Here is a 27,442-nt window from a genome sequence, read left to right as displayed (position 1 = left end):
AGTGGTAGAGTGCTAGCCTTGAGCTGAAGAGCTGAGGGACAGCGCCCAGGCCCAGAGTTCAGACCCCACGACCGGAACCAAAAAAAAAAAAAAAGCATAGGAGTTGGAGAAATAAGAGTTTTGCCATTAAGAAGTGTAGTTTAATAAGCATTATTACGCCAGTCATTTGGTCTTTTATGTTCATCATGTATATTTAAAAGGATTAGGAAAAAGACGATTGACTTCCTCTTGTAATTCTGGGATGGTGTTTAATGGGGGTTTTGAAGTGTGTAATTTTAAATCAAAGTTTGGCTGTCTAACAACTCTGTGACCTCAGGCAGAATTAATTATCAAAGTCACTGCTCCTTTGTAACACAAGGGAAACTATTGGGAACTCGGCCTCCTTTCACAGATTAAATGAGATAGGATAGTAGAGAAATAAGGCTCTATGCCTCATACACAGTAGGCACAAAAATAGCAGCAATGATTATCCTGGCCTACTTTAGGCTTGCCTGAAAACTCTAGCAGAACTGTTTTTGTAGAAACACATGCACAGGGGATACTGTCAACATTCATTTTGCTTCTTAACAATGCTTCTTGGGCATGTACTAGGTGAGAGACCCATTGGCAGGGAACCAAATTTCCATAGTTTCCCAATACAGATAACTTCTCCGAGGTCCTATATGATGGGTTTTTACAATTTTGTTGGAGAGAAGATCATTAACCAACTTAGTATGTAGATCCAGGCCTGTACAGGAGTCTGTGATGATAATTCCAAGTGGGAGGTGCTGGGAGAGTTTGCATAATAGGAAATCTTCACTAGGATAAAGTAGTACTTGAACCAAAATCTCAGGAAGTAGGAGAAATTAACTAGATATTCTAGAAAGAGAGGAGTGAATGTTCATGGCAGAGGAAATGCCACATGATTCTGAAGACCCCAAGACCCACGTATTAAAGACTTAGTCTTCCGGCTTGGTGCAAATGGAGAGGTGCTGGAATCTATTTGAGGTGGTCCTAGTGGATGGTCTTCTGGTCACTGGGTCTTGAATGGTATGGTAGGATCATAATGCCTTCCTCTTTTCTTTTCCTTCATCCTAGACATAAACTGAGCAGCTTTGCTTGGCCATGCATTCTGGGTCATGATATGTCATCTTGCCAGAGGTCCCCGAAGAATGAGACCAATCTATCAAAACCTCCAAAACTGTGAGTCAAGACCAACCTTTTCTCTTAATAATTTTCTCATTTCAGATCATTGGTTATAGTAATGGAAAGCTGATGAACAACTTCACTTGCCACTAGGTAAATACAATCTCTGCCTTCACCATCAAAGGTCGTGCTCTCTGTGTGCACCTCTACCTTCACATGGCAGTAATTTTATAAGGACACCCATGATATTGTATTTGGAGCTTATCTTACTATAGTATCAAGTAGTACTAGTTAATCACATTTGCCAGGATTCTGTATACAAATGAGACCACACTTTGAGGTACTGAGGTTAAGACTTCAGGAGCTCAATGTATTTTTGGGGACCACAAGCCCATAACACTAGACCTGAAATATAGTTGGCTAGAAGGGTAGAGGGCAGAAGCAAATGTAAGACCCCTAGCTGACTAGCACTGGGCTTAGATGTTCTAGTAAGCCACCCTTAGGATTCAGTCATAAGCTCCCTTCCTTCCCCAAATACTCTGAAATATAAATCCCACTTTGCATTTGGAGGACGTATCCTTAGAAACCTAGGAGAACAGATCCAGGCTACTTCTCACATTCTTAGATTTGGTTAAATGACATTTAGGCGAGACAAAAATCTGGCTTTTTTGGTTATTTTGCAATTGCTCACTTCAGAGACACACCACTAGATGGCAGTCTTCCCCCATGTGCAAGCCCTGGTTTCTTCAACTGGGAATCTTCAGGGCCTGGGCATTACCTAGGGCAGAGATTGGGAGGAGGAGCCACATTGCTGTGATTCCCATACACTTCCGTGATGGCAGTCTGAAAAATGAGGGAAGAAAAAGGCGGCCTCACAACACTCTAGTCAGTTTGAGCAATATTCATACCTTCCAGTTGCATAGTACATTGCATTTCATAAATATTCATGAGTTCACTGAATTTAGCCCAGAAGAGAAAAGCAAGAAATATTGGCAATATGTGGTCATGGGTGTAATTTATGCCAAAGCAGTTTTTATTTCAGTGAGATCTGTTTACTGACATTAGCAAATGGTGAATGGGGCACTTACTGGATTAGGTTTCTGCGGGTCAGAATTCAAATTTCAATCATTTCTGGAGAAGCAGCCTTAACTTGGCATTGACATTGGGGTGGGGAGAGCCTGATTCAGAAATTTTCAGGTCCCAACCTGCCCCCATAACCACAGGACCCCAAAATGCCAGTGAAGATACATAGTAGTCAGCATTTTTTCTTCCTCTCTAAAGATCTGTTTTAAGGGTCACCTAATGGTTTGTGTAAGCCCCCTTCAAATTTCTCCACTCAAACCCAGATGTTGAATTGTCAGAAATCAAAAGCACACACTATAAAAAGAGTGGATCCATCCTGTGGCGGAGAAGTTCAAGGCCCTTTTGTAAAGTGGAAATTGTAGAGTCAAGGATTTCTCAAGTCCGTCCTCCAGAGTCCTTCCATGATGTAACATATGAAAGGAAGAAGTGAAGAAAGTTTATGTGGGAATGACCGGATGCATGTCATGAGATACTCTTGATTTTTTTTTTTTTTGGTGATCTGTGAATTGGGGCCAAGAGGGATGATAAGACTCTGGTAAGCTGTTATTCTTAATCAGTGAGCTTTCATCTTTGTGTGTTGGGGTATATTCTGGGAAGGTGGGAGCTTTTGTTCAGTCACATTTTCCATCAAAAGTTTTATGAATAGAGCTTGCATTTTGAAACAGGTGTATTGGTACCCTTGGTGTGAAAGGCTGAGGGGAGAATTCTAAAATTTTAGATGTTGCTGGTTTTCCCAGTCACACAGGAGTGGGCTGGGAGTCAATCTTGCTAGGGCTTCTTAAAGAGCAGAAACTCCTTATTATTCAAGATTGTATTTCATATGAAAGCTAGAAAAGATGTGCCTGCCCTTGAGGAGGAACTAAAGAGGCTACCAGGAAGAATGCAGGGAGAGTTACAGTGGTCCACCTATGGCTGCAAACCCACTGAATCCAGGAAGGTGGCCACATACAGTTTTAGAGTCCCCAGGACATGCATGATGGGGTGCGGTGCCCTTAGAAGGCAGAGATAAATTTAATTGTCTATGATTTCATGCCTTTGTGTCTTGCCTATATTTTGCACAGGGGACTCTTTCCCCTGCAAGGGGTCACCTCCTCCAGGAAGCTCTCTCTGCTTTATCTGAGCGAATTGTGCTCTTATTTATGTTACTGTTCTACCTTCTATTTTTCCTCTATTGCCTTTGTGGTAGCCTGGACCCAGGGGCTTGTTCACAGGTCTGTCTCCCTGCCTGGGAGTCCTGGATTCATCTTTGCTGTGGCAAAGATGGGGGCATGCAGACTGATAGGTTTACTGCATACTTGCTGAGGGACAGATGATGGATAAGTGAATGAATAAATGAATGTATGAATTTTATTCTGGCTGTAAAGTAGTGAGAGGTGAAGCCTTTCTGAGATGAGGTTGGCTTCCCTGTCTTCATGCCCACTTCTACTTTACAACCGAAAATGGCCTGAATATAGCATTGTGTTTCTTCAGATTTCCAGGAAGTACTACCTGGATAGGTTTCATCTGACCTTCTGCTTAGCTTAAATATTAAACTTAATTACTTAGGCTATTCCCAGGGAAGCACTCAGCTGTCAAGGTGGCGTTCGACATATATGCGTTTTCAATTTAAAGCAATCTACAGTCATTAACTTGCTTTGCCTTGCCATAACTTTCGTCAGCGTTGAATAGCAGACAGCAGTATTTTAAATTGGAAAAGGGAAGGGGTAGAGATGAGAGGGGCGGGGAAATATTGAAATGAGACCTCACTGTCAGGAACAGAAAAGAGAGCATTACAGACCTGCCTATCTCTCAATACCCTGGTCATCCCCTTTGAGTTCTTCATACAAATTCATGGTAAACTGGACCGAAAGTCGGTATACAAAGTCTGGTGTGGCTTGGGTTGATCGCCTTTGGCTATCAATGTATGTAGTTGATTAAGCCTTCGCTTTCCTCACTCCTAAAACTCAGTAGAGGGAAAAATAGATCTGCTATGAGGAAACTATATATATATATATATTTTTTTTTTTCTGTGTGAAAAAAATACTGGTGGATGAACAAATATGAGACACAGGCCCACATCGTAGCAGTAGTTAGAAGCCAGTCTTGGGCAATGGACAGGAATGGGGGCCATGGAATCCTTTGTTCTCTCCGTTTCTGGGTCTGTGCCTTCAGAGAGTTAGGCCAGAACTGTGCAAGAGACTCACAACCTTCCTTTGCTGGCCTTGTTACCTTTTTTTAAAAAAAAATATTTATGACAAGGAAACAAATTTAGAGATATCAAATGATTTGCCAAAGGTCACACCATTAGTTTGCGGTAGAATCAAGATAAATATGATAACTTCTAAATCCATACGTGCTATGTGTAATAATATCCATCTTAATGGATATTATTCCATTCTTTACTCCAAGCCAGAAACATAAATCATCATCTCCCTTTGGAAAAGGAAGGAACCCACAGAGGTTAAGCAATTTGTGTTCGTGACAGTTTAATGTGCCTTTTTGATGTGGTTATTTTGATACCAGGGTTATTTTTACTTCTGTATCCATACAGTTTGCCTAAATAACAAGCCATTTAAACTTCACCTTTTAAAATTGCTTCATAATGAACTTAACAGACATTGCCACTCCATCTCTGCCCTACAGTCCCATCCTGTGGGTGGGCAGAGTTCAAGGTTTGGGAGGCCAAGAAGAAGGGACGAATGAAAGGGCATGTTGGAGCTGGTGGGCAGGCACGGCTGAGATGCAGGATGAAATAAGGTCAGGAAGGGGCCAAGTTGTCTGCTGTGCATTTTCCTAGATAATAGAAATGCTGAGGAGTTTCATCATTTACTTTTGTACTGTTTCAAAATATAGTTCTTCTTTTCTCGACCCCATGCAATCACCTTTTTAGTTAAAAGATTGCAATTACTCAATCCATTATTTAAAAGGAGACACACAAAGAGAGGTCTCATTGTATGTCTCACTAACGTCTTACAGACCTAGGGCTACTTGCTAATCCATGATGTGCTACCTGTTTTCCCTGGCTTGCAAATAACTGATATCACCCCATGCAATCTGGGCTATGGGTTTTGGGATACAGCTTGTATGCACTTCCATCTCAAGCGTCTTGCTTCGTGACTTTTGTTTCCCTTAATACAGAATGATAAAACCAGTGTCCTCTCCTCTCCCAATTCAATCAGAAGCCCTTGTATCAATTTGGGATGATATGTATAAACTTGAGGCTCAGGGACTTACAGCTGTCTCTTTATAGTTGTGGTAGAAACAGGGTGATGTGACTTCCAAGATAGACTCCTTCATCAATCCAGTGACCTTGGTTACATTTTCTTCTCCTTCCTGATGAGGGCAAGGTAGGATCTCTCTCTGTCTCTGTCTCTCTCTGTCTCCGTATCTGTGACTGTCAGGGTCACTCTGCAGGCTGGACCTATATCTGCAGGTGCAGGAGCTGTACCTTCTCAGATGATCAGGTTGTGGACACTTATCTGAAGCTGGCTTATCACTCATTTGCCACAAGAGTCTGTGCCCGATATTTTCCCCTTCCAGGTCCACGCTCCTCCTTTTTCACCCTGCCTTGTGTTCTGGAAATTGGCTTCTAGGGACTGCATAGCTAGACTCCCATGTTTAAATATATAGTGGTAGAAGATGGAGGTGGGTGAGCTGGAGGCTGAGATGGGCTATTTGTTCCTGAACATTCCTCTTACAAGATCGTGCATGATGGCTGTATCCCTCAGCAAATGGCACGGCTCCTAGAAAGCCCCTTTATATACCTTTTTAGGTTCTCAGAAAGGCTCTGTCCTGGGGGACTGCCCTGTTCATGCTGGTCATCATCATCCCTCCTCCTCCTCCTCCTCCTCCTTCTTCTTCTTCTTCTTCTTTCCTCCTCCTCCTCCTCCTTTTCTTTTTGTCTATCATGGGGCTTGAACTCTAGGTCTAGGTGCTGTCCCTGTGCTCTTCAGCTCAAGGCTAGCACTCTACCACTTGAGCCACAGCACCACTTCTGGTTTCCTGGTGGTTTATTGGAGATAAGAGTCTCATGGATTTTGCTGCCTGGTCTGGCTTTGGACTGTGATCCTCAGATCTCAGCCTCCTGAGTAGCTAGGATTACAGGCACGAGCCAGCGGTGCCCAGCCATGCTGGTTTTCTTAAGCCATCTATTTGCAAAAGTTTTCTTAAAATTCTTTGATGTTTCTTTGCGTATGCTATCTATTCTCTACCAAGAACACTCTTTTTCTTTCTTGACTGATCTCTTTTAGTTAAAAGGTGAAATTATCCAACACATTATTTAAAGGAGATTTGTAAGAAGAGGTCTCCTCAAATGCTTTAATAATGCCCGGAAGAATTTGGGGAGCTTGGTAAGAAGATGTGATTTTCTGTCTGCTGTCCCTGGTTTGCAAATAACAGATTTCACAAAACTGTTGCCCTAGAGCTCTTAAATTCTCTCAGAGCCTGTAAAAAATGACTTTTTCTTTCTTTCTTTCTTTTTTTTTTTTTTTGCTGAGTCAAAGGAAGATGAAGGAAATTTACACCCTGCCATACATTTTCCCCCATGGAATTGATCGACAATGAGGCCATGGTTGTGCTAGGAGCATTGTAGGAAAATATCAGAGGTCAATTTAACATTCCTCTCTGAAAATTGCCCAAGTCTAGTCTGCAGAATTAGACCTGCAATTTCCTTGGTGACTCTGGGGAGCAGATAAAGCCCTAGATTTTTTTTTTTAATAAATGGGTTTATCCTCTAGAGAAACTGCATCTGGACAGCTCTGGGCTTGTAAAGGAAAGAAGGGGTGAATAGATCAAGGTTCTCACAGGAAGCCAAGTATTAATGTCCAATGGCTAGAAATGGAGGACAAGTATCTTTTAAGATTTAGTACCAGGTGACCATATACTTCCTTGTCCAAATTAAGACATGTTTCAGATTGGAAGGGGGTATTTAATTTCTCTATGAAAACAAATATAACTTGGATTTCATCTTTCCTTCCTTCCTTCCTTCCTTCCCTCCTTCCTTCTCTCCTTCTTTCTCTCTATATCCCCCCTTGCTCTTTCATTTTTTTTTTTTTTTTTTTATCATGGGGCTTGAACTCTGGGCCTCGGCACTATCTCTGACCTTTTTGCTCAAGGCTAGTGCTCTACAACTTTTAGCTACAGCACCACTTCAAGTTCTCTGGTGGTTAATTGGAGATAAGATGTCTCTTGGACTTTCCTGCCCAGGCTGGTTTTCAAACCTTGATTCTCAGATCTCAGACCCCTGAGTATCTAGGATTATAGGCATGAACCATCAGGGTCTACAATAACCTGTATTTCTATCTGGAATGTAAAAATGGCATGTAAGATCAGAAGTCAACTGAGGAATGTCTCTTCCTTGAAGGATGTGGAAAGGACAGCTCATAACATGCCTACTTCTTCAGTATGGGACCCTGTGCCCACCCTCTGATAAAAGCGATAGTGGAGAGACAAGGCAAAATAGGAGGGCCATGTTCATGAAACTATCATCTCATCTGCCACTCTCAAGAGCCACTGAGAGATGAAGGTAAGGCTGAGCTAGACAAAGTGATTTTCCTACACTAAACCAGTGACAGGCTTCAATACAGCTTGTCTAATTACAGAGCCAGCTCTGGTATCTCTGCACTAACACAGCCTCACACAGTATAATGTGAGGCAAATGGCAATAAACGCATTAAGAGGCGTGTCTTCTTCTTTCGGTCTTTCCTAGAGGAAGTTAAAATTAAAGTTAGGTATAGTCTTCAAGTTTCAGCTCCCTAAGCAAACAATGGCCTTCACGAAGGAGACTCAGCTAATAAACCGAGGATGGGTTTCCTTTGGTTATGTTTTCTCGGTAGGTTCTGTGAGGATGATTCTGAGATTCTGTCTTAGGATATTCAAGGCAAATGTGCCAGGCCATGCACCGGGGTATAAGCACGCTGGGAGCCTCCCTGGGAAACAGTTGCTATTGGGTAGAAGAGGCCATGACTTGGCGCACACCACCATTCCTGAGAAGGAACAGCTCGATGTCTGTTCTTAACACTCGTGGACGCTGGACTCTTTCTCTCTCTCATCTCTGCACACACATGTGTTTGCAGAACTTCTCCCTTCCTTCAGTATCTAGAGATCCATTTAAGGATATACCTTTCCTACTTGTTTCTTCCCAGCTGAACTGGGGATTGAGTCTAGAGTGTCTCAATCACCACAACTTGATCTAGTAACAGTTTCTTCTTTTTTTTTTTTGAGGGGGGGGGTCCGGTCGTGGAGCCTGAACTCTGGGCCTGGGTGCTGTCCCTCAGCTCTTCAGCTCAAGGCTAGCACTCTACCACTTGAGCCGCAGCGCCACTTCTGGCTTTTATTCTTTTTGCTTATGTGGTGCTGAGGAATTGAACCCAGGGCCTCAGGCATGCAAGGCAAGCGCTCTACCACTGAGCCACCTTCCCAGCCCCTCTAGTAACAGTTTCTAACCCAACACTTCCAATGGACTACATGAAAGACTCTGCAATGGCCTCTTTTCCAAATTTGACTTGTTAAAAATCTTGGTTAACACGATCATCTCAACAGATACAGAAAAAGCATTTGATAAGAGCAACACCCCCTTTAAAAACTCTGGAGAAGAGAGGAATCCATGGAACATTCCTCAATATAATAAAGGCTGTATATGACAAACCCACAGCCAGCATTATACTTAATGGTGAAAAGTTAAAAACAGTTCCTTTAAAATCAGGGGATGAGACAAGGATGTCTGCACCCTTCACTGCTCTTCAATATTGTATTGGAATTCCTCACCAGAGCAATGAGGCAAGAGATAAAAATAAATGGAATTCAAATAGGGAAAGAAGGAGTAAAACTCTCCCTCTTTGCAGATGACATGATCCTGTATTTAAAGAACACCATAGACTCCTCTCCCAAGTTAATTGAGCCGATCCAAACTTTGGCAAAGTAGTGGGGTATAAAATTAACCCACAAATCAATATTTTTTCTGTATATCACCAATAAGAAGAGTGAGGCTGAAATCAGAAAAGCAGTTCCATTTGTTATAGCCTCAGGAAAAAAATACCTAGGAATTAACTTACCAAAGAGATGAAGGACCTCTATGATGAAAACTTTAAAATCCCATAGAAGGAAATTAAGGATTTAAGATTTAAGGAAGTAGCAAAAGCTCCTGGATTGGATGGATTAACATTGTGAAAATGGCAATACTGCCCAAAGCTATCTACAAATTCAATGCAATACCCCTCAATATCCCAACAATTTCTTCAATGACACAGAGAAAGAAATAAAAAAATTCATATGGAATAATAGAAGACACTGAATAGCAAATAGCAAAAACAATCCTTAACAGGAAGAACAGTGTTGGAGGAATATTAGTACCAAGCTTCAAACTCTAGTACAAAGATGTACTAATGAAAACAGCTTGGTACTGGTACAAGAATAGGCCTCAGGACCTATAGAAGACCCAGAAATGAACCCACAGACCTATAGCCACTTAATATTTGATAAGGGTGCCCAAGGCACAGGATGCAAGAAAGGCAACCTCTTCAATAAATGGTGCTGGCAGAGTTGGCTATATTCGTGCAGAAAACTGAAGGTAGATCCTTATATATCACCCTGCCCCAGAATCAACTCCACATGCATCAAAAACCTCAGTGTAAGACCAGATACACTGAAAACATTACAGGAAATGATAGAAGAACCATTAACCTTCCTTGGCACAGGATGAAACTTCCTGAGATCCAGAGTCACAACAAATCAAAGACAGACTAGATAAACAAGATTGCATCAAACTGCGGAGTTTCTGCATGGCAAAGGACATAGCTAGCAAGATAAATAGAAAGCCCACAGAATGGAAGATCTTTACTAGCTATGTGTCAGACAAAGGCCTCATAAATATACTTAGAGCTAAAAAAATTAAACCTCCCAAAAAACAAATCCTCAAAGAAACAGCAATCCAATTAGTAAATGGGCTAAAGAATTAAAGAGAGACTTCACCCAAGACAAATAGGAATGGCCAATACACACATGAAGAAATGCTCAACCTCTCTAGACATAAAAGAAATGCAAATCAAAACAACATTGTGATTTCACCTCACTCTTGTTAGAATGGCCCTTATCAAGAAAACTAACAATGACAGATGCTGGTGAGGATGTGACAAAAAGAAAATGCTACTACACTGTTGGCAGGAGTGTAAACTTGTTCAGCTTCTCTTGAAAGCAGTATGGAGGTTCCTCAAAAGACTAAACATAGAGCTCCCCTGTGACCCAGCAATCCCACTCCTGGGCATTTATCCAATTGACCCCAAGCCAGGCCACACTAAAGCCTCCAGGACAACAATGTTTATTGCAGCATTGAGTGCCATAGCCAAGATATGGAATCAACCCAGATGCCCCTCAGTGGATGAATGGATCAAGAAAATGTAGCATACACACACAATGGAATTCCATGCTTCCATCAGAAAGAATGGCATTGCCCCATTCATAAAGAAATGGAAAGACTTGGAAAAAATTATATGAAGCAAAGTAAGCCAGACCCAAAGAAACATAGACTGCATGGTTTCCTTTATTTGTAACAACTAGAATGTGCCTATAAGTCTGTAAACTCAATGGACAGTAAAAAACAAATAATTACACCTGGACATGATTAATTAGACAGCCCTCTAAACACTCACACAGTGAGAACAAAGCAGGATATTCTTAGAAGAGGATCACAAGGGCTCAATAGCATACAAAATGATGCTTATCACAATGAACTCTAAGGAATGGAAGTAAGAGTGTTTTATATTGCACTGTTTGCATTTCTTTTTTTTTAAATCTTCTTTTCTTCTTTCCTTTTTTTTTCCTTTGGTTTATTCCCGTTTGTTGCTGTCTTTGATTTCTGTACCCTTTGTCTTGTATGTAAGTTTATCTGATTAAGGGAGGGGAAAGGAAGCACAGAAACAGTGGGACAAAGAGTGAAACAATTCAGTGAAACCCACTGGGGCTATATAGTGAGATGTCAAACACACACACACACACACACCAATCACAAAAAAGAGAGAGAATGCTGATAAACCCATATAGGACATTCATAGTGAAACCTCAAGTTCTTGAGAAACACAAGTAATGTTACAGTTTTCCTAGATGGGTATATGCTAACCCAAATGTTAAAAGCATTAGTTGGCTTTCTTCTTCATCTTTATTTATTTTTTGTTCTTAGTTGTGGCATTAGAACTCTGGGCCTAGGTGCTGTCCTGGAGCTCTTCAGCTCAAGGCAAGCAATCTACCACTTGAGCCACAGCTCCACTTCTAGCTTTCTGGTGGTTCATTGGTGATAAGCGTCTCATGGACTTTCATACCTGGACTAGCTTTGAACTGCAATCATGCTCTCAGCCTAGGATTACAGGCATGAGCCATTGGCACCCAGCTTCTCTTCCTCTTTTTTAACCATAGTTCTATGTAGTATGTATCACTCTTTCTTCAGGTTTTAGAAGCTGAGGCTCAGAATGGTGGAGCCACAGTGTGGCACTCTCGGCTGCACCAAGAGGAAAGTGGCAGGAGAGGGATCTGGGAAGTGGGCAAGCGCTGATATCATAGGGCTTCGAAGGCCAGGTTGACCTTTCAGGTTTTGTCCCATGGACATGGCTGGCCATTATGGCTTCTCGCAGAAGAGTGAACAGCCATGAGGAAAAATCATTAGCGGAAGGCAGGGGGTGAACGCAGACCAGTTAGAGCTTCTGTAGTTGTCTGGTGAGGGATGACAGCTTGGACTAGATGGATGACAGCGGAGACAATAAATGGCCACACTTGAGATATTTTATAGGGGGAGAAGATACAGCTTGTTGATGGAGGAAAAAGGTGAACATGAGAGGCAGTAAGGATCCCTGATGGCATCCTGAATAAGAAACAAGATGCACACAAGTACCATTACCACGAGGTGAAGCACAAGGGAAGAAGCAGGCCGAGGAGTGCAGATCAAAGCTTTAGTTTTGAAGAAGTGAAATGTGAGATGCCTGTAGGATATTCAAGAAGAGATGTTAAACAGGAAGGGGGCCATGTGTTCTGGAGGTGAGAAAGATCTGGGCTAAGGTAAATGTTTGGAAAGAGAGACTTATTTGGAACCATTTGTTTTCAGATGTGTCTTTTTTCATATTTTTTTAAATGTCAGGATGACCTTGTACTTGGTCATTTGCTCCTCTTTAAAAGTACTTCAGTCTGTGCCTTTGGTTATGCTTTTCAATCTCCAACTGAATCATCTAATTACATTGTAAAGATAGAGTATTTCTATGTAGGAAGAAGTAGATTTTTGACCATTTTTTTTTGCCTTAGGAAAATCACTTAGTACCTGTGGTATTAGTTTCTAACATATAAGAGACTGGAATTGGTTATTTTCAGATTTGAAAAACCTTTGATTCTGCTATCTAACAACTGCTAGTTAAGGATTTACTGATAAATAGTCACTACTGGAAAATGAACAAAACTTTGATTATATTTAAGCACTATTGTGAAACCCACATCATGACCAGCAGTGATCAGTTAAATCAGTTACTGTTCAGACTAATCCCAGATGCAGTTACTTGTCTTCTGTACTTGTGGATACAGAAGTTGAGGAAAAGTAGAAATGGAAACTCTGACCCATCTAAGCAGCATCACATTTAAATAGAAGGCAAATACGTTTCACTGAACATTCCTCTAGAAATTGTCCCTGCTTCAAGCAAATTTAAGAATAATCCAAATACCAAGCAGAGTCCTAGTAAATTAAACTGTTTGAAATATTGATTATGAGGCACCAATAGTAGCATCGCCCCTGTTCTTCAAGGTGAAGCTCGATAACGGTACCAGAAGTCTTTCCATACCTCAGTGACGGCAAAGCTTCTCTTGCCACAGGGAACCACCTTGTACCATTTGTCATGCAGCACATCCATAAACCCATGCGACTTGTACTGACTGATTAGCTCCGATATATTGGAGGTCAGCGGAGAGTTGGGTGGGAGACCAATGCCGTAGCCTAGAAGAAAATACAATCCCACATGAGTCTATCACACTTCCAGAGAGGTGGTCCACCATAATTGCACGCCATTGCTTTAGATCTGATAACAAAAGCAGGGTGAGTTGAAGCTCTTTCCTTCAAAGGACTCAACGATGTTCTTCCATATGTTTATCCTTAGATCAGCTTCATCTCTGAGTGATGAGACTGATCTGGAAGGGAGAGACATTGGCTATCTTCTACTCTTCCCTCTCTTGGAAGCAATCTTTGAGATCGTTGCAAGGGCTGAGAGTCCCTCTCTACCTCTCTCTCTATGAATCAATCCTTTGGGTGTTAAGTACACAAAATTAATCATAATCTTTTGTTTATGATATTCTCTTGTCATTGTTAATGACACCCTTGTGAATTTTTGATTTACTTTTGGATAATGTAATAAGACCCTGTGAACATATAAGCATGAGAAATAAAACATCCACAAAAATTAAAAATAACTTCATTTTATCAGAAGAGTCATATGTGAAATGGTGAAGACATGGGTCAATACATCATTTATATATTGAATAATGGAATGAAGATTGATTCAGCTGCTTTGGAAAACAATTTGATATTACTTTGTAGAATTGAATATATCTATTAAGACCAGTAATTCTGCTCCTAATACAATTCCAAAGAACTCCTCCACAAGCACATCACTATACATGGTCAAGAAAGTTTTGAGAGAAATTGTTTATAATCCCTCAAACTGAAACAACCTGAATGTTCTTTGACAAGGCAATGGGCAGTTGTGGATTCTTTATGTTTATGCCATATAACTTAAACAAACAAATTAGGCCTTGATGCACTGATACACATTGGTAAGATGACTCTTGCCAATATGTTATTGAGGGAAAAGCATCAGTTCCAAATTCATCTTGTAAATATAAAAATATTTAAGACAATATATTTTCAGGAAAACATATGTATGTGATGAAAAAAATGCTCTGATAAATTAAAGGTCCAAGACTATAGTTCTTCAGGGTGCAGATGACTGGAGACTGGCTGGAAAAAGAGAACGAAGATAGATATAATTGCAGTGGTTTTATTGATCAGCTTAGACTGCATTCCTACACTACACGGCTCTGCTTGCTTTTGAAACTGTTAATACACTGCTAATCTCTTTGACAAGCCATGTGCAAGAGGCTAATTAACTACATCTTGTTTTAGCAATTAGAAATCATAGTAACAAAAAGATAATATATATATTGCTCTTAAGATGATAGAGGAAGATAACTAAAAATATGTTTAGTTCCTTTTTCATAAATAAAGGGTTAAAAGCTGTCAAGGATCCAAAGATATGTCCTGGAAACAAATGCCTGCTGTAATTATTTTATCTTCCAACTGAATTCTAAAGCTATGAGTTTGCTCCTTTTTAAATGCAGATGCACAAGGCCCCTTTTAAATCTATGAGAACTGAGATGTGTACATAAGCAACAAAAAAGACATAAATAATGCCAAACAATTCTAGAGTGTTAAAGAACTGTGTATTTTTTCCCCTTGGTTAATTTTGTTTGTTCTTTAACAATTCAGAGTCAAGGAGATGATGACAATGTCAAAAGCAAGCTTTTGAATCGTCTATTCTAGGAGCTATGTTGTGAGCCTATTTTTTTCTATATTTTTATTTTTGGCCTAAGTAGTCTTAGTTCGAAAGGCAAGACTGATAATAAAAGACTTAGAGGTGGGCAGCTGTTTATTCTGCTGATGCTATCATTAAATAACATTTTTAACTGGGTAACTTTTTATAAGGAAGTTACCACTTTTCTTTAGCAACTTACAACGAATGCCAATGACAATTCGGTTTGCACAAACATTTATTTGGTATGTATTTACATGTCAGGTTGAACAGAAGGTACATGTGTAATAACACTCAATGATTCACTGACTTACCCATCCCTTCATTCACTCATTCATTCAGCCATGGCATAAATATTTTATTGAGTAACTAGACCCTGTGATAAGAGGACAAGACTTAGCAGTGAGAAGGGTCTCTCATGCCATGGGATGTTCTCTCTGTGGGGGAGATTAAACAAAGCAACCCATTTCTAATGCATAGTTCATTACAACTGAGACAGGTGTCATGAGAGAGAAGAACGGGGACATGTAAGAACTGAAAGTAGTAGGGTTTGGAACTATCTGATGGGCGTGGGTGGGTAGGATAATTAGTTTGGGCCAGGTTTGTTGAATGTTAAGTCTTTTCCCACTGAAGCAATAGTTTTCAACAATGGAAGCAACAATGCAGGAACAATTTCTAATATTTATCGAGGGCTTACTATACCCTAAGAAGTGCTCTCAGGTAAACATTTTTCATATTCTACCCTGCTTTTGTAAATGATGCACTAAGCCCAGGTTGCGTGCTACGCGTGCTGGTACATGGTTCAGTTACTCTGGGATTCCAGACATAAGAATCAGGAGATTCTGAGGCCTATTATGTGCCAGACACTGTTCTGCGTTTCCCTCTAAGGATCCATGTAAGAATATGTGTTGTTTAAAGAGACTTCAAGATTAAATGACCAAACTAATAATATCACACAGGTAGTAGTTGATAAAACCAGTATTTGAAAGTAGGTGTTCACCATATCTCATACAGGTCAGGGGACTATTTGATATATTTCCTTCTCTTTTATAGTATGGGTCTGATCTCAACCTTTATATTGGCTTACGTTCTTCAAATCAGGTAGTTCCATAAAAAGTCTCCATCACCAAAACAAGTGGTTTACTTTCAGAAGACAAAAAATAAGATTATTCATAGACAGATTTTGTTGATTAACTTTGCAATAAGTTGTATAAAGAGTAGAAGAATGGTCCTAACTTGTATGTGATTATATATGTCAGTAGCTTCTCTAACAAGAACACTTACGAATTCTGCTGTTTTTCTTAAACATTCTGTTCAAGCTGGTAATTTCAACTGATATTGGTATAATACTAAAAGAAAGGTTTTTCTTCCCTTTTTTTTATTTGACAGGCATTTGTTGCACACCGATTCATCTACTCACTAGTTGTACACATATGACTTCACGCTTATTCCATGTCAGCCACTCTGCCAGGTGTCATGGAGGTTAGTAAGTTATATGAGACACAGAAGAAGTTTCTGGGGAAGTCATATGACTTTTCTTGGAAAAAAGATGTGTAAGGCACGACTTCAATAAAGGTAACACATAACAAATAAGACACAAAGAGGCTGGAGGAAGTTCTGTGAAAGTTCAGAGGAGAGCGATCGCTATTGGATGAAAGGAAGTATGAAGCATCTTAGACTGATTCTGGATCATGACACTTTCTGATAGATGAGATAAAAATACATGATAAGAAAGATAAGAAATGTGAAGTTAACTCTTATAACAAATCTGTATATTCTAAGGATGGAGTATTCTATATTATCACAAAAGTATTAAAATTCTCTACTGGGCAAACTATTTAGAAGTTACAGAGACATATAAAAAAATACCCTGGCATACAGGAAATAATAAATATTAAATCACTGTACTCCATCATGTCCAGGTTATTTGCAATGGACTGCCAAAATGACTAATATCATTTTTAAATTTTCTATTTTCATACATATATTAGAGATATCCATATTTCAATGAGTCCCAGCATTGATAAAAATAATGATTAGCTAATTAAAAGTTGCCTGTGAATAAGAGGAAAAGTAGGAAAGAAATATGTGACAGTGAAAAGAGGTATTTGTTAAAGATATAGGAATTCCTTTTATTTAGAAACATAAAATGGTAAAACGTTGAAGCATCCATTTCCATCCTTATGTTTCATCAGTTGCTTTTCAAATGTGGCTGTATTCATTGGTGAAAGAATTTAAACTGCTGACTCAACGGAGTCTGAGGGGCTTTCATTATCATTAGAATTGTGGCTTTGCAATAAAGACATGGCTGACTATTTTGTGGTTGACGGATGAAGCAAAATGGAATTCCTCAACCCTAAAGATGAAGCCATCAAGCACCCTGGAGACTGGCTACAGCTTAATAGCCCAAGAGAACAATTTTCAGAACAGAAATCCTGATCTTTTCCCCATGGATAAATCAGCTTTACTCAGCTGAAAGTAGTGGAAATATATTTTGGCTAGCAAATGTGCAGTTATAAATGCATAGACTGAAGGAATCTTCCTGAAATGTGACCAGGAAAATAAGTATTTTGAAAATAAGGTTTCAAATAGGGTTAAAAGGCTTCAGGATGAAACTCATTCAGTTCCGAAGTCTGTCTTTGGAATAACATAATTACTGTGGGACAATGGTTGAGAAGATATTGTTAATAGTTGTAATTAGAAAGGAGATTTTACAAATGGGCTGCCTTTATCTCCAGCCCATCAAACTGAGAAATGTCTGAGAGAAGTTGAGATTGGTGGAGCTTATATGGAAGAGAATTCTGAGTTCATTGTTCTCAATTTATTAATTTGTATACTGAATACTATACTACCATTAATTTAATTGAATATATACAATATACTGTGATTTACTGAGTATTTCCCAAGTACATACTTTACATGTAGTATTTTCCTTAATCTTCATATGACTCTATCATAGATATACAATTTATATCCTCAGTATGAAGATTAAAAACTGGAGGAAACCAGTAAGACATTTGACAGGTAGTGACGGCGAGTCTATTCCAATTCAAGTCCCTAGACTCCACAGCTGGTGCTCTAGGCACCATATTAAGTAATTATTGGAAAGCAAGGAAATGAAACAAGGTCCTTTGGCAAAGGTCTTTGGCCGAAAGGTCACAAATCGTTATTGTGCAGTTACATTACTCTTTTCTGCTTGTTTGACCTTTATTGCCAGGTAACTCCAATGCATAAATTTGGGGCTTGTATTTCATTTATCATAATTTCTTTTTTTTTCCCCTAAGCAGATACTATGTCTTTGTACTCCTGATGTATTGTGTTTAAGTTGATCAAAGATTCCTACATACTCTCTAACTGTTAACAGTTTTGATTTGCTCTGTTCTATATACTCTTTATCAACAGAGAAGGCTCAAACTCAATGTGAAGCCACTATCTCTCTCTCTCTCTCTGGCCTTATTTTAACTTTTTTTTTTTTGCTGTAAATAAATGCACAACGTTGAAGTTGGGGGGTAATGAGTAGTTATATTAGTTTGGTTGGGCTGCTATAACAAAATATCCAAGACTGGGTAACTGTTGTTTTGTAAACAACAGACAATCACTTCTCACAGTGAGGGAGGGTAGAAAAATCCAAGTCATTGCTGTGCTTGATAAGGATGAACCAGGTACCTATGAACTTTGTAGCTCACAGATAGCTTCTAGCTATGTAGTCCTACTTGGGAAAGGGTGAATGGGCCCCATGAGTCTGTTTTACAGCAACCTGAATCTCATTTTATGAACACAAAGCTTTCATGATATAACCTATTTCCAAAGGCCCCTCCCTTGAAACCCATCACAGTGAGGTTTACATTTCAACATATGAGTTTTGGACCGACACAGACATGGAGACACTAAATTAGTGTGATAGTGATACTATACAGAGTGAGTGTAGCACGAGGAAATCAACAAACTCTGTTGTCTTTCCTAAGTTCCTCGAATTAAACACTTGAGGAAATACATGGGAACTATTAGCATGTGTTTTGGTCAACTATAAGTGAATGAATTAGTAATTCATCATTTATTTTATAGCTACTGTCTGCTTTGCATTGCACTAGACTCTCTGAAGGGAATGAAGATAGACACATGCAACATTTCTATAAGTCAAATGGACAATTATTGGTCAGAAACTGTTTATACTTATTGATTCTGACTGTATAATAAAAGTTCCTCTTTCACTGAGTTGGAAAACCTGAATGTTGTTAAAGTAAATTCTATGATATTTGTTAAACAATGCTTGAAAAAATTGAAGAAAAATAAAATATTTTCTAAAATAGTTTTGAGATGAATATTTGAACCATGCTCTAAGCCAAATTTATTCTTTTTTTTTTGTGGTGCTGGGGTTGAACTCAAGGCTTCACATGTGGTTGGCATGTACTCTATAATTGAGCTATTCTCTTAGCCCTTTTATTGGTCTTTATTAATCTGCTTTTCCTGTTGTGTATGACTTAAAAGTATCCTCTGTTGTGATTTTGCAAAGTTCCAGGTTTAGATCTTTAACATTCTCTCCAAAGCTCTTGTCCTTAATGAACAGTATCCTAGGTGACACATAAATCATGATGGCTCTGACCTCATGAATGGAACAATCCATTTGTGGATTTGTAGCTTAATGGCTATTGGATAGTGATAGAAACTTCAGGAGTTGGGGCCTAGTTGTAGCAAGTATGCCATTGGGTGCATGCTTTGAAGGCCATTATGTCTCCACTTCTTAAGACCATACATGATGGTAGCAGCTTTGCACCACTGTCTGTGCACTCTTTGCGATGATGATCTAACTCAACAATGAGCCAGAAACAACACAGTCAAGTGACTGGGTTGATTAGACCCTTTGGAATGATGGGCCAAAGTAAACATTTTCTTCTTTGAAAATGTTTATCTCAGGTGTACTTGCTGGGAGGGGCAGTCTTGAATGAAGTTTTCTGATGTTTATCCCATCTGTTCCGTGACAAAACCAATGGTGGTGATAATCCTCTCTCTATTCAAATCCGTAAACTTTTCTCCAGGGATATCTCTCCTTGTGGCCACTTTGCATTTATTCCCTGAGAACGAAGTTGTTTTCTGGAGATGATAGGAACTGCAAGACACTAAGTCTCAGGAGCACAGATGGAAATGTAAACAACAAACCAGTAGGGAGTTAATTGTGTAGCATCTGGCTCTGGGGTCCAACAGAGGCAAACAAGCCATCTTACCACTGCCTCTTGACAAGAGAGGGTTCCCCCCTGAAGACAGAGGTGGAAAATGGAGCCCCTCAGTGTTATGCCCTGTGCAAATGATTCATTGTTAGTAGCAACTAATGGTAGGAGGGACCTCAATTACCCAGGGCATTTAGGACTTTCTTTCCAAATCACCAGACGCCAAAAAGAAAAAAAGAATTTTTCCATTGGTACATTGCAGTAGATGAAGTATAGAATATATTGAATATTCTTTTGGTTTTTCTGGCTTTGCTATCTCTCTTCTCTCTCTCTCTCTCTCTCTTTCCCTTGCTCCTTCTTTCTCTCTCCTTTCTTCCCTCTCTCTGCTCCCTAGCTCCCTCCCCTCCTACCTCCTTCCTTTCTTCCTTTTTTTGTGCCTTCACTAGGCACACTTAAGTCTTAATAGAAAACTACCATTACTATTTCTCTTCTTGAGTTCTATTCCTGGTTAGCAGGGGTCATTGTGCTTATAGAGGAAAGTCATTTCTCCCAGGTGAGGGCTTGAAGAAACAAAATCAGGTGTACCATTGTCATTCATCACAAATAAAACCCCAGAATGAAATAAACGAAAAAAAGAAAAAGAAAGAAAGCCCACTTATGTGTTTAGGGGGGAAAAAAAAGAGACCAACTGTGGGAAAATTGGAATCGGAATGGTCTTGATACTCTAGTTAACATACAGCAAGTACAGATTTCTGAAAATAGGACTTTGGTGTCCCCATGGGATTGTTTCAAGCCAATGTGTTTTGTGACAAGTGAGCACGGCTGTCTTGAGAGTTAGCTTGTACTGTCAAGGAAGGAAAGCTGGGAGTTGGGAGATGTGAAATTTGCTGGTTCAACCTATCAGCTTCATATATCAACTGTCGTTCAGAGAATGAGAGAAAGAACTGACAAAGCAGTCCTTCATTGGTCCTGAAGTGTGATTGATGGGTTGATCTTTGCAAACAAAAATTACTACCAGAGGAGGGAAAAAGGCAAATGTGGGGTCCCTAGAAGGTTTCATTTAGGCTTCTAAAGAGTACTAAGTTTTTTTCTACTTTCCAATAGTAGAAAATATTTACTTAGGAAGCATGAGACTTGGATTTTAATCCCTACTTCATTGTCTAATCTAAATGATATAGATGTGTGATTTATTATGGTCAGGCTTTTTATTGTATATAGAATGAATGAAGTGGATTAGATCAGTTCAGGCTCTTCTGGTTAGAAAATGTGATCTTTCTAGTTTTTGTATCAGATTCATTATAGTGTTTGGTTATTTAAAAGCAAAGATTAGGGGCTGGAGATGTAGCTCAGTAGGAAAGAGCTTTCCTAACATGTGGTAGGACCTAGTTTCAATCCCCCAGCACTGAAAAAATCCAAATAACAGACAACAACAACAACAACAACAAAACAAAACAAAAGCAAAAGCACAAAGAAAAATCCTGATTAAATTTCAACTGCTCCCCTCATGGACACCACTCCCAGATATCTGAATCATCATTTGGGAAAACTATCATTTTCTTCTTCTGTTCTAACAAATGCATAAATAAGTATTTGTTGAGCCAGTGAAAAATAAATTCCTAACTTCAGCAACTTAACTGCTAAGTGCTTATGAACTGAAAATGAAAACAAGGGAAGACGAATCATTTTTTGCCCCTGACGTTGGCATTTGTGACTTGCTAGGTTAGCAAACTGAGCACATCTTGAGCAAAAGTGAATTGAGAGTGACTGATTAATACCTTCTATGGCAAATGGCTTCCCCACGGTGAGAAGCTTGCAGTCAGCATCGATTGACACTTCATAATCCAGAAGGGCTTTGTCCATGATGAAGGCGTCTAGTTTCTCTGGATCATTCCTATTTTTAAGACCAAGAGAAGAACAGTGACAACAATTCATTAATAGGTAGGAAGCATTAATGCTGACAGCTGTCTTTCATTGAGGGGACAGAAATCTGGATATTAAATAATGGCTATTAAATAATGCTATATGCGGATTCAATTCCAGAGCAGGAGAAACAGAAAGAGGTGAAGGCTTTCTCTACCATGGGTTTCTCTATCATTCTCTTCTGTTGCTTCTAAATCCAATATCAAAAGAAGAGTGACTTGATGTATAGAGAAAGTTGCTTTCCTCTTGTAATATCAGAGTAGCTTCTTTTTGCTCATTCCCAGGATGTTGCACTTGCTAGGCAAACGCTTTGCCACTGAGCTACATCCCAGCCCTGCATACATATTATCACTCATAAACATTGTAATATAACATGATCCATGACCATAATATCATGATCACTGACATTTTTTTCAAAGATCAGGCAACATTTCATATTTTGGAGCAGATATTAAAGAAATACTTATAAGAGAACATTCGTGGGTACTAAAAAGCTAATGTCTCTTTTAAGTCCTCACACTAGCTATCAGTTTAAGGAACATGTTGTGGGTCTGTGTTAAATGAAGGAGCATAAACTCAAGTTGCCATTTAGATTAGCCTTGGACATTCTTCATCACGATCTTCAATAGTCCTGAGAAAGATCATGTCTCATCATGGCTGAGCTCCCACTTAAAGAGAAAAGGAAGGAAGACCTCCTCCTCCCCCCTCCTCCTCCTCCTCCTCCTCCTCCTCCTCCTCCTGTTCCTGCTCCTCCTCCTCCTCCTCCTCCTTCTCCTGCTCCTCCTCCTCCTCCTCTTCCTCCAGTGCTTGTTTGCCAATGTTACCCCTGAGTTGATTTTTCCCCCATTGCCCCCTTCTTGTTCCTACCCTCAAGTTATATAATGGAGGGAGGACTTCTAAAGTAAGTTGTCTTGGCAATTCTTTGCTCTCATTCATTTCAAATCCTTTTTGGAAAGATGTAGTACATATATTGTTTCTGGCTCTGTCACTTGACCATACCTCCAGCTTTGCTTTTAGATATCAAGTCTAGTAAACTAATTTTATTTTTTTTGTCAGTTGTGGGGTTTGAACTCTGGGCCTGAGCGCTGTCCCTGAGCTCTTCAGCTCAAGGCGAGCGCTCTACCACTTGAGCCACAGCACCACTTCCAGTTTTCTGGTGGTTTATTGGAGATAAGAGTCTCATGGACTTTGCTGCCCAGGCTGGCTTTGAATCATGATCCTCAGGTCTCAGCCTCCTGAGTAGCTAAGATTACAGGCATGAGCCACCATTGGCCTGGCAAACATTTTTGCCTAGGTTTTCCTTGAATGGTGATCCTTCAGATCTCAGCCTCCTTAATAGCTAGGATTACAGGGAGGAGTCACCAGCTCCAGGCTGAGAAAGGCTTTACTTTTGCATTAGAATGTATAAATTATGGATTTCATTGGGATAGTTTGGTTGATACATTTAACATATATTGATCATATCCACCTTCCTATTATCTCCCTTTGCCCTCCTTTCCTCCTTCTTATCCCTTTCTCTTCCTTGACAGCATCCCTTACAGTAAAGTCTTTAATACCCTCAGTGTGCAATACTCTTTTTTTTCTCATCTGGCCTCAGTCCTTCCTCCCATAAAACCAGGAATGGGCTGTTCAAGTTCAACACAAAGAAATTGCCTCTAAACTCAGAGAAGAATATGGCTATGGCTCATAAAAATTTAGAAGAGAAAACTGTCCCCAGACAGATTCATCACTGGTCAGGAAACACATTGCCAAATGATAGCTCTGTTCTGGATCACACACAGACACATAGTAAAAAGGGTAACTGCCTTTGGTGTCAATTAGCAAGGCTTCCTTCTCCTACTCTTCCCAGAAATGGAATAGGGAAACTAAAATGTAACCTCTTTTCTATGGACTATTGGATTTAAATTACAGTAAAGCCCAGATTTAACTTTAAATAAAATGAAAACACCTTCCAGAAAAAGGATGCTAAATCGACATGGTGTGTGTGTGTGTGTGTGTGTGTGTGTGTGTGTGTGTGTGTGTATGTGTGTGTGCGTGTGTGTATGTGTATTGTGTGAATTATCTCCTAGGAGTTGATAATGAGAAACCTTAATGGAATCTTGGCAATGGAATCAAAATCTCCAGTCTGACTGCTTCAGTAGCAGAATGTACCTTGTGAAAGCTACTTCGCAACAAGTAGCTATTTGCCAATATTCCACAAATATTTTGCGCCAGCAATATGACAATAGGAAAAAAAATTGAAATTCAATGCAGTTATTTTGGAACCAGATTTTCCTGAGGCCCAATGTCAATGATATCCTTAAATAACCACTCTTGATTTTGGACTGCAATATTCAGTTAGCTGTAATGGATTTCTGTTTCACAGAAAGGCAAGAAACAGTGAGCTCACAGTTTCCTCTGGGACCCTGAGTCATCAGGGAGGAAGTGGCTGAGTATGATGAGCCTGGCATTAGTTGTTCTAGGCTGAATCACTGTTGTAGTTTGGCATGGCTTGGAGTTGTTTCTCCCATTGCAGTATCGTGTTCTTCTTTTGGAGCATTAATGTAAATATATATTGAATACCACAAAGGGGTGTGTGTATATGTGTGTCTGTGTGTCTGTGTGTGTATTGACATGTCAAAATGAGCACTTTTTTATTTCTTATAAAGCTGTCATGTTAGAAAACTGGGACCTGGGGCTAGGGTTATACCTCAAGTGGTTGAGTGCCTGTCGAGTAAACGAGAGAGCAAGGTTAGGTTAACACACAGGCACCCATACTGCACAGATGACTGGGGTATCATGCTTTGTAGGTGTGAGGGAGGGGGCGTAAGAGGAGGATTCTGCTTGTTCAAAGTGGTAACTAGGAGTATCAACAGTGACTGGGTCATAGGTGGAGACAGAAGCCCCAGAGAGAACCGAGAAGGTATTAACATGAATTTCTGCTTATAGTTCTTTTTTACATCAATCATTGAATCATTTGGGGAGCTTGCTACATGCACATTCTAATAAAGTAGGTTCCTGATGGCTTGCATTTCTAACTTTCTCCCAGATACCACCTGGAGCCTGAGTACTGCTAGAACATGGGCCATTCTTTAAACATCCGGGACATATTCTTCTATTATGGTTTCCCATCCAGTCCTAAAGCAGTGTTTGGATTTTAGACATCTGGTTCTATTTTGACATTGTGCTTGTTAACCGGAATACCAAGGGGATTTTATTTCTTTTAGGCCTACTTCACTGTGCCTGCTTTTTAAATGATTGGCTCTTTCTAGGCTAGAGTGTGGTCCACCCTGGGCATGAGATAGGGCCTCCTCAGGTGAAACCTTAAATGAATACACTGAGTAAAATGAGCCTGCTGGGGACCATAGCAGAGTTCCATCTCATTCTTGTCATATTGTTATCAGAACCTAGTTTGTCAGCCATTGCTTTCTATTGGGAGCCATTTCTGTCTCCCTGACATCTTATTCTCTTACCCACGCATTTGCCTGAAGGAGGAAAAAAATAGAAGAGCATCTAGGGGGCAGCTGAGCTCCAAATACTGTGCTAGAGAGAGGGAGCGAGAGAGAGGGGGAGAGAGAGGGGGGAAGGGAGAGAGAAGCAAAGAGTCTAGTCTTGCAAAATTAAAAGTGCCATTTTGTAGTACTTAAACATCATATATAACTTTGCAAATATAAGAGCACACAGCTTTTTCTCCAAGCTCTAGTTAAAAGTCTATAAGGTTTTTTGTAAGCAGGGATTATTACCAGAGCACTTAAAAAACACAAAGCCCACGTGTCTTCAAGTATTCTTATCTATTCCCTTTATTTCTCTTTTCTTTTCTTTCTTTCTTTTTTCCCTTTTCTTTTTTTGAAGAATTTGAGATGATAAGATTTACTGTCCAGTGGGAAGACTCTTGCAGCTGATGATGGAGAAACTAGATTCCTGATGTTGGAAATTCTGGGGATTGGAGGATCTGTAATTGTCTAGATAGCATCAGGCAGGAGAGAGAGGACAGTTCATATTTCATCCAGTGGTGCTGCATGGAAGCCATGTATTCCCTTTCCCAGGAAGACTAGACAAACAGAGCCATACACCAACCTTCTCTCCACTTAGCTCACTGAATGATAGGCTCTGATAATCTGTCATGGCAACATGATCACCTTTGATCACTTCTCATGACTTCTGATGAGAAAAGAGTGGAATGGAAATCACAGCCTTCTATCTTGTTTACTTTCTACAGGAAATCTCTATGAGAGATTTCTTTTCTGTGAATCAAGAGGAGTCCTTCTATGGCCTTATAGATTCACGATGAGGAAAAGGGTTGCTTTGGGACACTGTATCCTTTGGCCCCATTCCCTGTGTGTTTGATCATTTCAGCACCAGTGTTTTCTCAAGTGATGCCAAGCCAACATTTACTTCCCCCTCCATCTGCTTGACTAATGATAACACTGGCTCTCTGAGCAAAGCTTCTGCCAACTTGAGACTATTCAGGTAACTAGTAATCTAGAATGTGTAAATTAAATGCATACTGTTCTGTACTGACTTTGGGATCTCAGAGTATGAGGTATTACTGAACATCCTTAAAAAAGTATCTATCCTTTGTTAAATGCCTTCTCTGTCAATAAGAACTTTTAGGATATCAGATCTTAGAGGTTGATACTCACTTTAGATACTGTACTCCATCAGGGGTAGCTGGGACATTGTACCTCCTCATATACTCGTGCATCTCTGGGAAGCTTTGTCTCACATAATCTTCAGCACTGCTTTCCCGGACAGTTCCAAAGCGGAAGCCTTGAGAAGGATGGTGTAACTGTTGAGGGAGAAAAAGAAATGGCTTTAATATATATATATGCACATATGTTTTATAATCATTTAAAAGTTTTTCCTTTTGCACCATTCTTTGGAATTGAATGCTATTTCAGGCTTTTCAACCATTCAAGAGCAAAAATCATCCATTTAGAAATGTACAGATGTAGGTGCAAGCTCTTTATAGCTCAGCTTTCATTGTCATTAATTGTTGTATCTTCAGAAGCAAACAGCTGGGAACAACTAATGAAAACTATAAAGCTTTTTTTTTCTCTGTATTGAGACCCTTGTAGATCTCTCTGAAGAGCTGCACTAGCTGGTATGTGGAATTAGCATCGTGTTACAAATTGCATATTAAAATATGTAATTATGAAAAGAAAACCAAAGATTATGATCCTCCTTGGTTAGAACTACACAGAGACCAAGTTAAAACCTTTGCCTGAGATCATGCTATTCCTGCCCAATGCTGTCATGACTCTACCCCCTTTATGTTTACCACTCTTTATGCTATATTACATAGTAAGTGTACTGAACTTATTGTGGGGATTATTGAGAATTGCTGTCCTTCTTTTAAGTAGCTGTATTATCCAGTGCTGATTCATTTTGCATATTCTCTCTATAGTAATCTCATGCCATGCAGCCAGGTGTAACAGAGGTGGGGCTTGGAGGAGTAGATCCAGGAATGTCAGGGATCCAGGATGGAAACCCTGGCGGTGAGGAGAGGTGTTGCACTGGCAGTCTTGCTGAGGCTTTCTACCACTGAGGATAGTCAATATGTACTGGATGAAATACTTCTCAATGGAAGGTGTAGGGAAACATTAACATGCAAGGTAAAACTTGGACTATTTCAGATATAAC

At 39.8% G+C, this 27,442-nt stretch overlaps 1 protein-coding gene across 2 annotated transcripts in view; it reads right to left on the bottom strand.

The window, feature by feature from the left end:
- The window catches only part of Grin3a (glutamate receptor, ionotropic, N-methyl-D-aspartate 3A), a 142,305-nt gene that overhangs the window by 14,383 nt on the left and 100,480 nt on the right, over positions 1-27,442 (bottom strand). For both annotated transcript variants that reach the window (XM_013023274.1, XM_013023273.1), the window contains exons 4-6: positions 26,443-26,588; positions 21,676-21,791; positions 12,996-13,147 (exon numbers count right to left, since the gene is read on the bottom strand). In XM_013023274.1, coding sequence (XP_012878728.1) covers positions 12,996-13,147; positions 21,676-21,791; positions 26,443-26,588 — 414 coding nt within the window. The remainder of the gene's footprint in view (positions 1-12,995; positions 13,148-21,675; positions 21,792-26,442; positions 26,589-27,442) is intronic.

This window comes from Dipodomys ordii, unplaced genomic scaffold (genome assembly GCF_000151885.1).
Source record: "Dipodomys ordii isolate 6190 unplaced genomic scaffold, Dord_2.0 Scaffold67, whole genome shotgun sequence".
NCBI lineage: Eukaryota > Metazoa > Chordata > Mammalia > Rodentia > Heteromyidae > Dipodomys > Dipodomys ordii.
The sequence above is the reverse complement of the archived record's forward strand: the minus strand, read 5'-3'. Positions and strand labels throughout refer to the sequence as shown.